The sequence below is a fragment of the Chenopodium quinoa genome, unplaced genomic scaffold, assembly GCF_001683475.1.
Source record: "Chenopodium quinoa cultivar QQ74 unplaced genomic scaffold, ASM168347v1, whole genome shotgun sequence".
NCBI classification, from domain to species: Eukaryota; Viridiplantae; Streptophyta; class Magnoliopsida; order Caryophyllales; family Amaranthaceae; genus Chenopodium; species Chenopodium quinoa.
Window position 1 is genome coordinate 951687 of NW_018743946.1, and position 16309 is coordinate 967995.

The following is a 16309-nucleotide window of genomic DNA, read 5'->3' on the forward strand; positions in this document are numbered from 1 at the left end:
AAAGTGGTTCGAAAGAGCCAAAAACACTGCTAATTATGACCAAGGGACGGAGGTAAATTACAATATAAAATGGACATATCAGAAAGAGCTCATGAATACGATCAGAATAAAGTAGAGGTCTATTATTAGGGCAGGTTTAATGTCTTTTAGGTTGGATTTGTACCTTCATCCCCGAACTATCAGTCATGGTTCCAGACCTATTGGAGTTGACGAAATCCTGGATTGTTAAGGGGTGTAACCTTCACCTCGTGAACGGTTTACAAGTTCCTAAAACTTGTTGGCGACTCTTTTGCTCTAGTTTCCTTCCCTTTGGACGCCACCGTACTTAAGTGTATGATCACAGTGGGGTTCAGGGATAATGCTTGAAATATTCCCTACAATACTACATCTAGTATAAGATTCAAGCAAATAATATAGTCTATATACAACTATACTACATCGAGTATAAGATACAAACAAATGGTTATGCCATCACATTGAACATTTTAGAGCTTTATCTTACTTTCACCACAACCTCGTCCATACCATAATAATAGCACAGCAATCTCAGGCAGATACTAAACATAATACATGAATTAGAGATATTTTTTAAACCACCCAAGTCAGGAAACCATGTTAGTTGTATGAAAAAATATAGGATGTTCATTGGTATGTCAATTTTAATCCATGAAGATCACATTGACTGGAAAACTGGCATAATCTCCTTTTAATTAATGAAGATCCTATGCCAAATCAAATAGAAAACTTTTAGCAATATGATATTCTACTTCTATCAAACTAATTACAAAAAACTAATTCACTTCTGCCAATAAAAAGGCATGCCTTTCTATAACTAAGTTCCTCCAATGATATTATCATCAAGCTTTAAACACAAAAATGCCTAGTAAAGCTGAATTAAACTCAGAATCAATATTAAAATAAATAAATAAATCCCCAGAAAATCCAACTGCAGAAAAAACCCAGAAATGAACAAAAATTTAATCAGTCTAACATTCAAATAAAAGGAAAAATCTAAATGAAGGGATGAACATTGAACCAATTAGAACAAGAGAGAGAAATCAGAAAGAATTATACCTGGGCATCGGATCGGGAAATTAACAAATTACCTTTCAAGTTACTTCAATGGAGAGGAAAGTTATTTTGCTTTAGTGGGGGGTTAGAGAAAGCTCTGAAGTAAAAATAAAAAAATAAAAAAGCAAACAAATATGAACTTCCCTGGCCATTTTTACAAGTAGATTCAACATAAGAACACAAAATTAAGAAATTTTGAAACCGAATATAACAACAGTGCAAAATAAACCCTAACTTAAGCATTACCAAAAATTATTGAATAAAAAACTTCTTCATCCATGTGTAAAATAACCACTCAAAACTCTCACTAATTCACTTACCAATCCACTAATAACACTTCAAACTTCACAAAAAAATTGCTGAGACACCATGAAAAATACGTCTTGATTTACCTCCGAATATTAGAACATCTCCATATTCTAATTTGATCTTATCAGCCTTTTCAGTATTTGCCTGATCACCATATAGCAGAGTCACCAATGGAGAAAGAAACAATAGGTATTCCTTTCCCAAGACTCTCTCGACTCTCATCCTTGTCCTGAAACAAGCAGATGAATGTATCAATCAAGGCAATGAGGTCCTAGAGCTTCACTTTGCTTGACATTATAGACTATAGAATCGTATAATTGTAGAACAAAAAAGCAAAGTTAATTGCCAGATAGGGAACTTACTCTTCACCTATTAAGGTGTTAGTTCCTTAACTTATTAAGCTGACACACACTTTGGCCCTGTATTATAGAGGCTATAGAGCATAAAGCAAGTCAGCAAACACCAATTTTCTAAATTTATTCTACCTTTTAGGAGATTAGGTGGTCATTACTTATTAGAGACTATGAGTAAAGAAGCTGGAGTTTTTTTACCAAACTTCAAAAGATGTTCTTTATTGTGTAATACAATACCCATTAACTTCAATTTCGGAGATCATTTACTTGTTTCTAAGAATAAACAAGATTCCATTTGACAGCAAACAAACAAGCAAGCAAACAAAAAAGGTCATAGCAACAGTAAGACAATTTCTAATAGGTATTATAGAAGAGCTGTCCAGATGTTTCTTCAACATGAAAGTGTTGGTTATCATACTCAAAGCTAAGCCATGTAATTTCAATACAAGAAAAATCAGATAAAACTTTAGAATTACAAACCTCATGTAAACTGAGCTGTCCAATTTGTGTATAATAATTTACAACTGGGGGAAGAATGTCTTCTACATTATTTGCCTTAGACTGTTTAGCTATAAGAGAGTGAGAGTCCTTGATGGCTCTTTCAACTAACATTAGAAATTCATGTGGAAGTGACGGTGGTTTTGCTTGATCAATTGGCCAATTTTTTACATATTTGCTGGCCTCGGGATCCCAAAACTGACCAAAACACATCAGGCTCAAATGCAACTTCCCTCCCTCACGAAAACGAGGCTCATAGAATCCTACAGGGCCCATTCCATGGTCACGACATTTCTTTAAAATGTTTGCCTACACAATACAGGATTTACCCATGTTAATATATTTAATTCCTTGTATTAAGTAAAATTTTAAAAATGATGCGGAGCAAATTCTGCATCAGAAGTTCCTCTCCTCCTCCATAAGAAAGGAATATTGAGTAGTGTGTTTGTAACACAACAAAAAGAAGTGAATTGACCTCATTTTAAATTAGAAGAATAGCAATTTATTATTTTTTGATGACCATGAAGAGTAAAATTTTAACCTTAGGAATAGTAACAATTTTATTAAAGCCAATGGTACAATACTACCCTATTGATCATTCAAACGGTTCTGATCATATTGGCCATGATTTTACATTCTTATAAATAATCAGGTTAGCAGCATTAGGTGGCATGGTATATTTACCTTCCAGTGAAAAACATAATTTCCAAATTTCAAAATATGGAGTGTTTCATCTCATTTAATGTGACAACAAAAACAAAGGAAGCTTAAAAAAAAGTGGCACCTGTTCGGAGGTTGAAAAGTAGCCCTTTAGTAGAACCATTCCAGATCTCAATCAATCAAATTGAAATTCCTTCAATTCCACAAAACAAAAACAAACATCAACAACAACACACAAATCACAATAAAGATAAGAAAATCATTACAGATATCCTAACATAAGAAATAGCTTTAGAATGCATAAACCACCCCAAATATTTGAACTAATTAAATTAATTCGAAAAAACTCCAATTTTAGAATGACAATACTTGAATCAATAAAACCCCTAAATTTAAAATGAACGGAACTAAAATATGGAAAACCCTGAAATTTCATCAAATTGAATTGAAAATTTCCCAAATGTACAGACGAACTAAATAAAGGAAACCATAAGAATGAAGAGATACCTTAGTAGCAAGTTGCTATGTAAGAGCCATTTGAAATCAGATTCAATCAAAAATTGCAGGAAAGCCCACAAATGAACCACCACATAAGCTACATTAGTTCGTTTTGCATTTTTATAAGGGTTATAGATTGAATCAAAACCACCTCATAATTCTGAAATAATTGTTCAGTCTTGTAGGGAATATTTCAAGCATTACCCCTAGCTTGAACCCCACTGTGATCATACACTAAAGTACGTTGGCGTCCAAAGGGAAAGAAAATAGAGCAAAAGAGTCGCCAACAAGTTTTAGGAACTTGTAAACCGTTCGCAGGGTGAAGGTTACACCCCTTAACGATCTAAGAGATCGTCAACTCCATAAGGTCTTGAATCAAATAAGGGTTCGGGGATGAAGGTACAAATCCAACCTAAAAGAGATTGAACCTGCCCTAATAATAGGCCTCTACTTTATTCTGATCGTATTCATGTGCGCTTTCTGACTAACATGCAATCAATAGGATTAACCCTAAACATGTTTATCTATGTTGGTTGAATTTAATGCACAAATAAATCTATTATTGACGATCACTTGAATTATAATCAATATTAACCCTAAACAAGATTATTAATTATCTTATTAAGCGTGATTATAAGTACCAAATTCCCTTTAAACATGCATAAAAGGTGTGATCAAGCAATAAAAATAAATATAATCAAGCAGCATAATAATAATCATAACAATAATAATAATCATGAATCATAAAAATAATCATAATCATGTTAAAGCATAATAATAACAAAATCCCAGGCATGATACTAACAAGATTAATAACAAACCCTAGCATGTCACTAAGCAATAAAAATCAAAACTTTAGCTCTAACATGATACTAACATGATATACTAGAAAGAATAGGAAGGATCACAGAAATAACAATTGTCATATTTGATATTAGAAATTATAGTTGTTACCCTAAACGTGATAATAGGAAGATCAAAACACCCTAATATGACACTAGAAATCATAATAACAACCTAGACATGATCTCTATATCATAATAACAATGCAAACAATTAAATCACGTACTTGGATGTCTCGTATCTCTTTCTAATAACAAAATACACGTGTTAGTAACTTCAAGAAAAATAATAATCTAAATAATTAAATTAAATAATAATTGAAATAAAGATTTGGGACCAAACCTTTAGAAATTAAAACTTTTCACGTCTAGGGCGAAGGCAACTTCGAATTATGCTAGGTGTGTCTAGTGCTAATGTATGAGGAATTGTGTTTGTAAAATGCTAGTTTAGAAAAAAAAGAGAATCAAGAAATTCTTGATAAGAGTTGATGATAATTGGTGAATGAAAACGGGGTTTTTAGAAAGCTATTTATAGAGAAAATCAGCCAAAAAGATAGAAAATCGAAACAGAGTTCTGACGCGCATAAAACTTGATTAGCGTCGACGCTGGCAATTAGCGCCCTCAGGCGCTAATAATCAGATTCACACGTTTTTGTTTTTATTATATCTTTTGATCCGGAAGTCTAAATAAGGCATATAATATTTCGTTGGAAAGCTCTTGAAGTCTACTTTCCAACTCAATTTGAAGCAGATTAAAATCTTTTGTAGATAAAAAGATATGGCCGAAATAGTGGAAGGGTGTCAGTTTTGGATTGAGTTTCATGTCTCATTTATATCTTTTTCGTTATAAATCGGATTTAATATTATAATATATCATTGGAAAGATAATTTCAAGACCTATCCAACCATAAAATTTGGATAAATATTATGAGTCACAAAAATAAAATCTGAATATATTCCACTTCGTACAAAACAAGGATTCTCAAAAGGAGTAATTTTATTCAATTTCAAACTCTTTAAAACATAATTATCAATCCTAACTCCATTAGGATTTAAGAAAACCTTCTAGAGTATTCTAAAAGACTATAATCAATCCTAATATCTTTACGAATGATAATTAATAATAGGCCCTCCTCTAGATCATTGGGCCACATATAAAAACCAAATCGGGCCCAGTTTAGTATTTTGGCCGTAACTTCTTCATTATTCATCGGAATTGGCCTTATAATATATCGTTGGAAAGGTCTTTTCAAATCCCATCCAACTACACCATTATTGGACCCTTATCATGGACCAAACTAAACTAGAATGCACGTTTTTCAAAAATAAGGTAAGAAAAGAAATATTTTCAAAAACAGAAAGAAGAGATTTTAATAAAAACATCCTCATCACTAGACTTTTCACACTTTCAGTTTATTCGTTAATCAAATGACGTGAAAGGTATTCATCACTGGGTTTGGTTTCGGGGAGACACAAATGGGTGTCTACAGCCTCCATTTCTGCAAATATAGAAATTAAAGCACCGTTCATAATCAAGGTACAAGAAATACAACGAAAAAAAGGGAAATGAACACAACCTTAAAGGAAGAAACAATGAAGGCCAACCATCTTCATGAAACAATTACTCATACATCACTCATACAAAAGAACACAAATAAATAAGTTTCAAACCGAATTTAACAATAATGGTACAATCGTTCAAATGTAACACTTCAGATTTGACAAAAAAAAAAGTAGCCTAACATCAAGTGAGCTTGTTTCTCAATCAATCAAATTAAAATTCCATCAATTCCACAAAACACAAACAAACATCAACAACAACACACAAATCACAGCACAGATCATAAATAAATCATTACATTTGAAATAAATAAATTAAAAACAAATCGACCATGCAATAATATTTGAGTTTCTTCACCTCAAACTCGAATCCACCAAACCTTGCTCCGTCTTACGCCTCCTGCCTATTTTAGAAAAACAAAAACAGAGAAACTGGAGGATGAGAAAAAAAAAACAAAACAAAAAGGAAAATAGAGGAGAAATAATAATAATAAATAAATAAAAAAAAAATAAAAAAAATAAAAAAATAAAAAAAAAAACAGACATTCATATATATTAAAGGTTAGATGAAAATTGAACCAATTTGAACAAGAAAGAGAAAGGGGAGCAAGGTTTTTTATATACTAACAATATAACAAAATCAACCCAAAAAACATAAATCACTCGTATTCAACCCAAAAAAAACCACCACACAATCGAAGAAGGCACTAAAATTCAACCCAAAAAACGAAAATAAATAGAACAAATAAACTCATTAAAAATCGAAAAACAATCGAACAAATAAACCCAAAATATCGAAAAGAAATCGATCAAATAAACCCCATTAAAAATGAAACGATTTTGCACAAATACACCCACAAAGATTCAACCCCAAAAAATTCGAAAACATATCAAAAACAACAGGAACATATATGCAAAAAATCCACGACAATCGAATAAGTAAAGCCCAAAAATTTGAAACTAAATCGAGAAAGAGAAACGAGATCGAACCTGATGAATGTGACGATCGAGAAATCGTCTTCCACAACCTCAGACTCGAAAAATCGAAATGCAGAGAAGAATCGAAGCACCATCGTCGAAAGGGATGATCGTCGTTGGTCTTGAGTTACAGAAGTTTCTCTCTCTAGGTTTCTCTCTCCTTGTTTTCCCTAAATACTCTGACCCTTTTTCCTTCAGACAGAGGGGGGAAGAAGGTGGGGAAGTCGGTGAGAGAGCAAGGGCCAAGTAAGTCGGTGGGAATAAGGGGCAGAATTGGCAATTCATTAATGTTGAGGGCAAGGCTGTAATAACACCACAAAGTACTATTCATAAGCTACAATAATTTGGTTTGCATTTTTATAATGGTTATATGGATTTTGACATACATAAATAATCCTGGGCACCGTGCCGTGCCGGGCCGCCGCGGGCCGTGTCTGGCGGGCCACGGGCTGGTTCGTGTCGTGTCGGTCGTGCCGGCGGGCCCAGGATTTCGTGTCGTGCCGTGCCGGCCATTTTCACAGGCCAGCCCACGGCACGGCACGACCCTCGTGCCTGGCGGGCTCGTGCCGCGCCGGCCACGTGCCGGCCTGCGGGCTGACTGCGCGGGCTGGTGCAGTTTTCATTTTTTTTTTTTTTTTTTTTTTTTTTTAATGACAACATTATAAATTAATAAGTTTATAATGTATATAAGTTATAAAATTATAATTATAAGTTTTATAAGGTAACTTATAAGTTATAAGTTATTAAGTTATGAATTTTATAATTATAAGTTGAATATTTATGTTTTATAATTTGTATATTCAATATTTATATTTATATATTTACTTTATACTATTACTTTAAAATTTAATGTTTATGATTTATTAGTAATTGGTATAATTTTATTTTATTTTAATATGAATTTACAAATTGTAACAAAACGGGGAAAAAAGGCAAATTGGACTTTGGATGTGAATAATGCGTACTTTATATTATTATTACTTGAGTTGAGAAAATTGTACAATGATAACAATGATAAAAACCATACAATGATGGTATTAAACAAAAATTGGAAAATGATAAAATTGATATTTTTAAAATCGTACAATATACAATAATTGTCTATTCTTCTTCTCCTTCTTCTTGCTCGTCTTCGTCTTCGTCTTCGTCTTCGTCTTCGTCTTCGCCTTCGCCTTCAAGGTCATCGGCTAGTTGCATAGATTGGGAACTAGCCGAACCCGAACCGGAAGCGGAGGTTCCTTCTTCGTTGTCGTTGTGGTCGTAAGAACGGTCTTGTGAGCGATTTTCCGCATCCAACCAATCTTTGAAACACACGCACATTTCTAGTGTTTCGGGTTTTAGACTTGTTCTTCTATCGTCTAAAACCCTTCCGGATGCGCTGAAAGCTCGTTCGGAGGCGACGGAGGAAACTTGGATAGCAAGAATGTCTCGTGCCATTGCCGCCAAAGTTGGATGCTTCGAGCTTTGTTGTTTCCACCATGCAAGGAGGTCGAGGCTGTTTATCTCATCGTCGTCCATGCCTTTGGTGAAGTCGTAACTCAGGTACATCTGCAACTCCGAGACGTCGCTTTGCGTTCTCCTGATTGATGAATCACCTGAAAACCTTGAAATCAAGTTAGTAGCTTGTGAAAATAAATGTTTGGCCTTCTTACTTACGTTTTTAGATGGTTGGGAAGGCCCTGAGCGAGGAACGGTGCCATATTTGGCTTCATAGACTCTATATAAAGCAAAAAACTGATCCTTCACATTAGTCTTATAGTTTTCTACATCATCGTCAAGAAACATGCATTGAAAGTAAATGTCAACTAACATAAATGTGTTTTCATACTTTTGCCTAGGATCTAATATGGAAGCAAAAATATAAATCAAAGGAATCTCACTATAATATTTACGCCACTTTTTTTCCATTGCTGGAAGATACTGATCATAATCACTTTGATCGCGATGATCAGCGAAAAGTTGGGCGAGTAAGCATGCATTAGAAAGAAAGTTTTGAGCACAAGGATTGTAAACAGTAGAAAAACAATACGTCATGTTATGTAATAACTGTAAAAATTGCATATATCTTTCACAGTTTTTCCAATCATCATCATACAAAGCATTTTGTGGAAATTTTTGGTTGTAAAATAATGTTAACGGGCCCTTGTACTCAATTGCCTTTGTTAACATGTCATAGGTGGAATTCCACCTAGTTGGGCAATCGGTTCTAATTTTTATTACCCTTATCTTTTGTTGTTTTAGAAAACTCTTCCATTCTTGGTATCTCATGTTAGAGCTATTAATAGACATAATAGCATCTCTGATTTTGCTGTAGTATGGGCCAATTGCCCGAACTCCATCCTGTACACATAAGTTAAGTACATGGCAAACACATCTAGTATGAAGAGCTTCACCGTCTAATAGTACATCGGTTAAGTTTTGTTTGATAAGATTAGCTGTGTATGTCATAGAGGTTGCATTATCAAAAGTCATAGACATCATTTTATCTCGAAGGTTGTATTCGTCTATTGCTTGCATTAAATGGTGAGCAATGTTAATGCCGGTGTGTGGGTATTCCAGCATTTTGAAATGTATTATTCTTTTTTGTAACATCCATTGATCATCTACCCAATGGCAAGTCACACATAAATAGTGATATTTATAACCACTATCCCAAGAATCGGCTGTTAAAGATACTCTACAGTTAAGGTTACTCAATTCGGCTTGTAACCGGACTTTGTACTCTAGGAAATTTTTCATTGCGGCGGAACGAACGGTTTTCCTAGAGATTCTTTTATGTTGGGGTTGTAGTGCTTTGTTAATGTAGGTGTTGAATGCGTCACTTTCCGAGAAAAGAAAAGGTTGTTCGGCGTGTACTATCATTTTTCCTAGTTCATCCCTATCCCTCTCATAGTTGTATGTAAAGCCGTATGGATGGAATTGGGAAATTTTGGGCTGGGTTGGATCACTAGCTGGTTTTGCACAAGCTTTCATGTGTCTAGATAAGTGTCCCGTCCCGTTTTTGGTAACTGCCGTGAATACACTATTACATGTTTTACATTTTGCCCATTGTTCACCATCTTTACTTAGGACAAAATAACGCCATACCTCACTCCTTCGGTTTTTCAAAAGTAGCATCTCAGTTTCGGTTAACCATTCATGATGTGTGTGATGGTTAGTAGTGGGACTAGTGGGAGTGGCAGTAGAAGGGGTAGAACCGGAGGGAATTCGGGTACTTTCTTGGCTACCTTGGCTAGAACAATAGTTTTGTTGATTACCGATATAATTAGGTGGAAATTGGTATGGTGGTAGTGGAAATTGGTTTAGTGGTGGTGCTGGAAATCCCGACGTATTATATGGCTCATAGCCCGGGGGGAAGTAAATGGGGTCATTGGTTTGACTCGTAATTTGGGGGCTCGTTGTATTTGGTGGTTCCCTAGAACTACTACTACGGATAAGTCGGCCTTTCCCCCTAGACCTAGATGATGGGTTGTTCGATGCCATAATTAACAATTAATTTTTTAATAAAAAGTGGTTAACTATAATAATAATAATTAATAACAATAATTTTAACAATAAAAATATCAATAATATTAATTAATAACAACAACTATAACAATAACAATAACAACAAAAATAAAAAATAACAACAATTGTAATAATAATAATAATTAATAACAACAATTATAACAACAACAATAACAATTAACAACAATAATAATTAAACAAGATTATTCTAATAATAACAATAAAACAATAATAAATTTAAGATTAGTTTAGATCTTACAACCGTGCTTCAACGCTCCACTAATTACGATTACGAACTTTTTAATTTTTTCCGATATTAGGAAAATAATTAGAGAATTTAAGAGAATAATTAGAGAATTTAAGAAAATAAGGATTATTAGAGATTTAGAGAATATAAGAGATAAGAAGAAGAGATTGTGATTTTGTGATTTGGGAATGAAATGGAGGTGAGTATTTATAGAATTTTTGGCAAAAAACTAGCCGTTTTATAGCCGTTGGCCCGCGGGCCGTGCCTGCGGGCCAGCACGGCGGGCCATGCCCGTGCTCGTGCCGGGCCGTGCCTGGGAATTCTCAACCGTGTCCGTGGCACGGCCCGTGGCACGGAAGTTGAACTTCGTGCCGTGCCGTGCTTGACTTCGGGCCGTGCCGGGCTGCGCCGAACGGCGGGCCGTGCCGGGCGGCACGCGGGCCAACCCGGCCCGTGCCCAGGTTTATACATAAATTTTATCGATTTCTTACACGTCATAACTTAAAATTATAATTACTTCGTGACTGCTCTTCTAAAAAACAAATAAAACAAATTAATAAACACGTAGTATTACTTTGATTACAAATTTTTGTATGTGGCTGGCCACATGGTGCGGCAAGGGTTACTTTTGTAGGGTGTTACTGGTTTTGTTAGGTGTTACTTGTATTATGGGGTTACTTATATGGGTGTTACTGGTTTAAATCAGGGATACTTATAGGGTGTTACTGGTTACTTGTAGGTGTTACTTGTATTCTGGGGTTACTTGTATGGGTGTTACTGATTTTGGTCGGGGTTACTTGTAGGGGGTTACTGGTTTTGTCAGGTTACTTGAAGGTGTTACTTGTATTCTAGGGTTATTTGTATGGGTGTTATTGGTTTGATCAGGGGTTACTTGTAGGGTGTTACTGGTTTGGTATGGGATTTTGGTCTAGAGTTACTTGTAGGAGTTACTCAGAATACAAGTAACACATACAAATAACCCCACGATACAAGTAACCTCATAATATAAGTAACACCCTACAAGTAACCCATACAAGTAACTCCTGAATACAAGTAACCCTAAAATACAAGTAATCGTGCCGCACCATATGACTTGCCGCACTGAAAAACCTCTGTAATTTGATTAATCAGTTTAAAAAATATATATTAAGGCTTTAATTTAATTTGTCATCAAAACTTTCAACCTATCGAACCCGACAACTAACCTTTGGGATATAGTAGATAGGAATTATCCAATTCCACTATGTTAGTTCATCAAATCATCTACGTCCAATAGGAAAAAAACTAATTAAGGTATCAAACAAAACTAGAATCACCTTAATAAAATTTTCTAGGTTGGTTAGTATATGGTAAGACGTTCATACATTCTTAAAGTATCACCAATAATCTTCCTCACTTTTTTGAAACTTTAGGCTTAATAATCCATCTCATTTCAGTAGGCTTTGCTTTGTTTTTATCACCCTAATTTGCTTTATCCAAGACTTTATATTAACGATACATGAAAATGAGCAAGAATTGATAATTAAGCTAATTGAAATTAATAAGGTAATAGCTAAAATTAATAAGGTAGTAGTTTGTCACGAAATAAAAAAGTAGTTGTTGATTGCATCAAGACATAAGGTAGTTCATTATTTGGATTATTTGGATGAAATTCATTCCTTTACTTAACTTCTTCCAAAAAAAAAAAAAAAAATAATTAATAGAGATGATTTAGAAAGGTAAATATAAAAATTAATTTTGATATGGTACTCCAAGTAACATTTATTTGAATTTAAGTCTCTTTTATCTGCTTTAAACAAGTTATGACCTGTTGGTAACATGTTTAAATATGGACACATTTCATCGTTTTATTGGTTTGACAATTTAATATTTTTTTAATGTTTTTAATTAATATTGAAAAAAAATTAAATAATATTAATTATTATTATTATAAAAAAAAACCGCCCACTATCATTTTTTTTTAGGAAAACCGACAGAGAAATATTATTAAAGGAGATCAATTTCCGCAAGAGTTAACAAACTCTGAGGAAAAGGACCGAGGCATACAAATTCATCACAGTTTCTAGTATCCCACCTAGCTACCATATGAGCTAGAGTATTCCCTGCCCGATTAACATGAGAAACGAAAAAAATAACTAAAAGGCGAAGAGTTAGCAATAGAATCATCAATCAAAAGGAAAAAAGGAGTAAGGCCAGCAGTCTTCTGTCTAACTCCCACAACCACCTTCAAAGCATCGCTTTCAAGCTCCACCCTTGAGTAACACAGCCTCCTAGCAATACACACACCGAAGAGCATAGCAGCAGCTTCAGCCTCATCTGCGGACCAACCCAGCCTCCCTTTTTTGACAGCAGCAGCCTAAACATTTCCCTGCTCATTACGCATCACCACTCCCAACTAGACATTGCTGCCTGTAGACACCTAAAAATGTCTCCCAAAACCAAACTCGATAATGAACAACCTTTCACCGCCATTATTGGTCGGGTTTAGTATTTAATCTTTGGAGTGCTTAAATCCATATTCAAATCCATATTTTCATTTCATAAACCAACTCAATTCCTAGCCCATTTCCCAAACCTTCACTTATTTTCCTCTTTTCGTGCCTTTAAATCCAAAATAATTCATTTCGTGTCCTTTAAAATCATTTATTTCGTGTCCTTTTTATAAAAACATTTAATCTTGTTTATTTTGGTCCATAATCTGGGTCCAATGATTGAATAGTTGGATGGGGATTTAAAAGAGCTTCCCAACGATATATTATAAGCCCAAATCCGAGTTATAACGAATAAGTTATGGCCAAAATATTAAACTGAGCCCAAACCGAACCTAAGCCCACCTTGCCTACGACCCAATGATCATGTGGAGGGTCCAAATTATTTAATCCTATTCCTAAATCAATTAGGATTAATTAGAAGCTTCTATAAGTTTCTAAAAGATCCTAATTATCCTTTTTGAAAAGATAAGATTAAAGAGTTTGAAATTGAATAAAAACTCTTTTTTTAAAAAGTCCTAATTTTATTCGAATTGAAAGACATTCAAATATAGACAGATATTATTTTCGTGCCTCATAGTTTTTATCAAAATTTTATATGGTTGGATAGCCCTTGAAATTATCTTTCCAATGATATATTATAATATCAATTCCGAGCTATAACGGAAAAGATATGAATAAAATGTCAAACTCTATCCAAAACTGACACCGTCTCACTATTTCGGCCATATCTATTTTAATCTGATTCTAATTGTGTTAGAAATTAGAATTCAAGATCTTTACAACTATATCTTATTCATCTTATTTCGATTTCTAGATCAAAAGATATGATAAAAACAAAAACCGCAAAACTGCTGTCTATCGAGCTTTATTTCAATTTAATTCGGGATCTTATCTTAATTCTTCGACCCTTCTTTTTTTTTCTCTATAAATAGAGGTCATATCACCCCTTTTCCAATCATCAACAAGCTTGATCACAAAATAATTCTTTTCTTCCTCTTTAGCCTACATATTAGCCATCCTATTCTTCCATAATACTTCCCCTAAGCACTCCAAGGAGTTCATACAATACCCAAAGTTCTATACTTCAACCAAGGTGTGAAATGTATAATTAACTGAGGGTTTGGACCAATTCAACTCTAATTTTTATTTAATTTAATTTCAATTTGATTTATATTTTTATTGAAGCTACTAACAGTTTACTCATGATGTAGCAATTCAAGGAAACGCGGAAAGTGGGTAATTAATCACGTACTTACTCTTATTATTTTATATTGTTATTATCATGATTAGGGTTATGATTTGATTTGACTAACGATATTATTGTTAAATGGATTCCAATATTAATTTTTATTATATTATTGTTATTATGATCACCACATTGCATGTTTAAAGGGAATATGTAATTGAAAACCACGCCTAATAAGATAATTTGGACAACCGGTTTAGGTTCCTTTTTAATCTTGCTGTTTAATCAACTGATCACCAATATTTTAGAATTATGTGTTGCATTAATATTAAACCAATTTGGCCTAATAATAGTTTGGAGCAAATTGAATCTTTGTTTTCATGCCTTTGAGATCGCAAGAATAATTTTTCACTATAAGAATCGAGTAGAGGTCAATATGGGCGAATGTGACTCCATGACTCACTTCGTACCATCATCCCCGATCCTCCTTTCGTGGTTCCGAACCATATGGAGTTAGTAATCTCATGGATTATGAATGGGGTGTAACCTTCACGGGTCAATCGTTGTTGCCTATCGTTGTCCCTTTATTCGTGGTTGCCTCAAATGATCCGTGAACGGTTTACAAGTTCCTTAAAAACTTGTTGGCGGCTCCCTACTTTGCTTTGTCCCTAATCATTGTCCCTAATCGTAATGTCAATTCTCACTTCCTATGAGTGCCAAGCATATTCACCACATGCTTTTAATGTTGGCGCACTTCGAACGACGCCTACACTGCCCACCATTGCATCGCAATTGATTTTCATAACTCCAGCAATTGGGCATCGCCATGAGTTATTTGTTGATGGAGCAGCTCGGTTTACTTGCGGAAGGACTTTCACAGCATAAATATTGTAGTCTTGAACCATCTTTGTCATCCCAGTTGCCACCATCGTAGGATTAAAAGGCTCATTCTCAAAAGTCGCTTTGTTTCTACAATGTCAAGCTGCCCAACATAGGGAAGCTAAGACTGTCAGTTGCTCCTTTGTGACTCTGTCATAGAGCCACATCAGTCTGGTGGTGAAGCTCTCACTCGGTGCTTGCTCAATTAAATCCTTGAAGTTGCTTGCAACCCATATCTCCTTTGCTGCCGAACACTCGAACATGGCGTGAAGAACAGACTCATCACCATTACCACAAATAGCACACATTTTGTCATCAATTACATGGCGATAAACCAATCTTTCCCGAACCGCGAGAAAACCTTTACAGGCTCTCCACAAGAAATGTTGAAGCTTTGGCGGTGCCTTCAAATTCCAGATTACTTTCCACACCTTTTCCCATGTATCACCCATATCAAAAAAATCCCCCATTTTTACTTAGCCAATACCCCGAACGAACATTATATTCTCCATTTTTATTTGGCCACCAAAACATGGAGTCAACTAGATTTCTATTTGACAAGGGGATTGATAAAACAAGAGCACGTTCATCAGCAATGAACGTGTTGAGCTTCAACATTCTAGCAGTTACACGAGTGGTCAATCAGATCAATGACTCGTAATTACATATCACTATCAACCGAGGGAGTTGGAACCAAAGAGGAAGTATTACCTGGTAACCAAGCATCACTCCAAACGTTAATAACGCTCCCATTTCCAACCTTCCACTTCAAGCCCTCCAACAACAAAGATTTAGCACACCACATACTCCGCCAAGCATAACTAGGATCACAACACGAACACATCACCACTCTTAAAATATTTTGCTTTTAACACCGAATGTAGCAGGGAGCCTGTATTATTATTATTATTATTATTATTATTATTATTATTATTATTATTATTATTATTATTATTATTATTATTATTATTATCATCATCATCATCATCATTATTATTATTATTTAAAATGAAAAAACCTTTTTTCACAATAAAAAAAAGAAAAAAAAAACCCACCCACCACCACGGCCAAGCCTAGCCACCTTCTCTCCCACCACCACTCACCGCCTAGACTCCCTCCGTCCCACTTGTGTCGGCTAGTCGGTCATCCCCACCCCTTCCTTTGCCCCGATTCGACACATCTCCCCTTCCCTTTCCCCGATTCACTCCCCTAACCCGAATGTTGTACCC

General features: G+C 34.8%; 1 protein-coding gene and 1 long non-coding RNA gene across 4 annotated transcripts; both read right to left on the reverse strand.

The window, feature by feature from the left end:
* Positions 1–296: 296 nt before the first annotated feature.
* On the reverse strand, positions 297–4485 carry LOC110688953. 3 transcript variants are annotated; one of them, XM_021865703.1, is made up of 3 exons: positions 3016–3649; positions 2214–2540; positions 297–1609 (listed from the first exon to the last, which is right to left on the reverse strand). In XM_021865703.1, exons 1-3 carry the CDS (start codon positions 3052–3054, stop codon positions 1529–1531), a joined length of 447 nt encoding a protein of 148 aa, XP_021721395.1. In that variant the 5' UTR covers positions 3055–3649; the 3' UTR covers positions 297–1528. The 3 variants fall into 3 exon arrangements, with proteins under 3 accessions (XP_021721395.1, XP_021721393.1, XP_021721394.1); XM_021865701.1 differs by lacking the exon at positions 297–1609 and adding an exon at positions 4459–4485 and having other exon boundaries at positions 2068–2540; positions 3016–3084; XM_021865702.1 differs by lacking the exon at positions 297–1609 and having other exon boundaries at positions 2068–2540; positions 3016–3084; positions 3399–3649.
* A 1190-nt stretch (positions 4486–5675) lies between these two features.
* Positions 5676–7128, reverse strand: LOC110689064. Its single transcript, XR_002504791.1, has 3 exons — positions 6782–7128; positions 6150–6195; positions 5676–5730 (listed from the first exon to the last, which is right to left on the reverse strand). It is a non-coding gene; the product is annotated as an uncharacterized LOC110689064 (long non-coding RNA).
* Between the last annotated feature and the right edge of the window lie 9181 nt (positions 7129–16309).

Excerpts from the sequence above, each read along its gene's own strand:
- LOC110688953 (XM_021865701.1), bottom strand. The coding sequence starts at position 3,054 with ATGGTTCTACTAAAGGGCTACTTTTCAACCTCCGAACAG. Across the intron at positions 2,541-3,015 it reads ACTTTTCAACCTCCGAACAG|GCAAACATTTTAAAGAAATG; the intron begins GTGCCACTTTTT and ends TGTATTGTGTAG.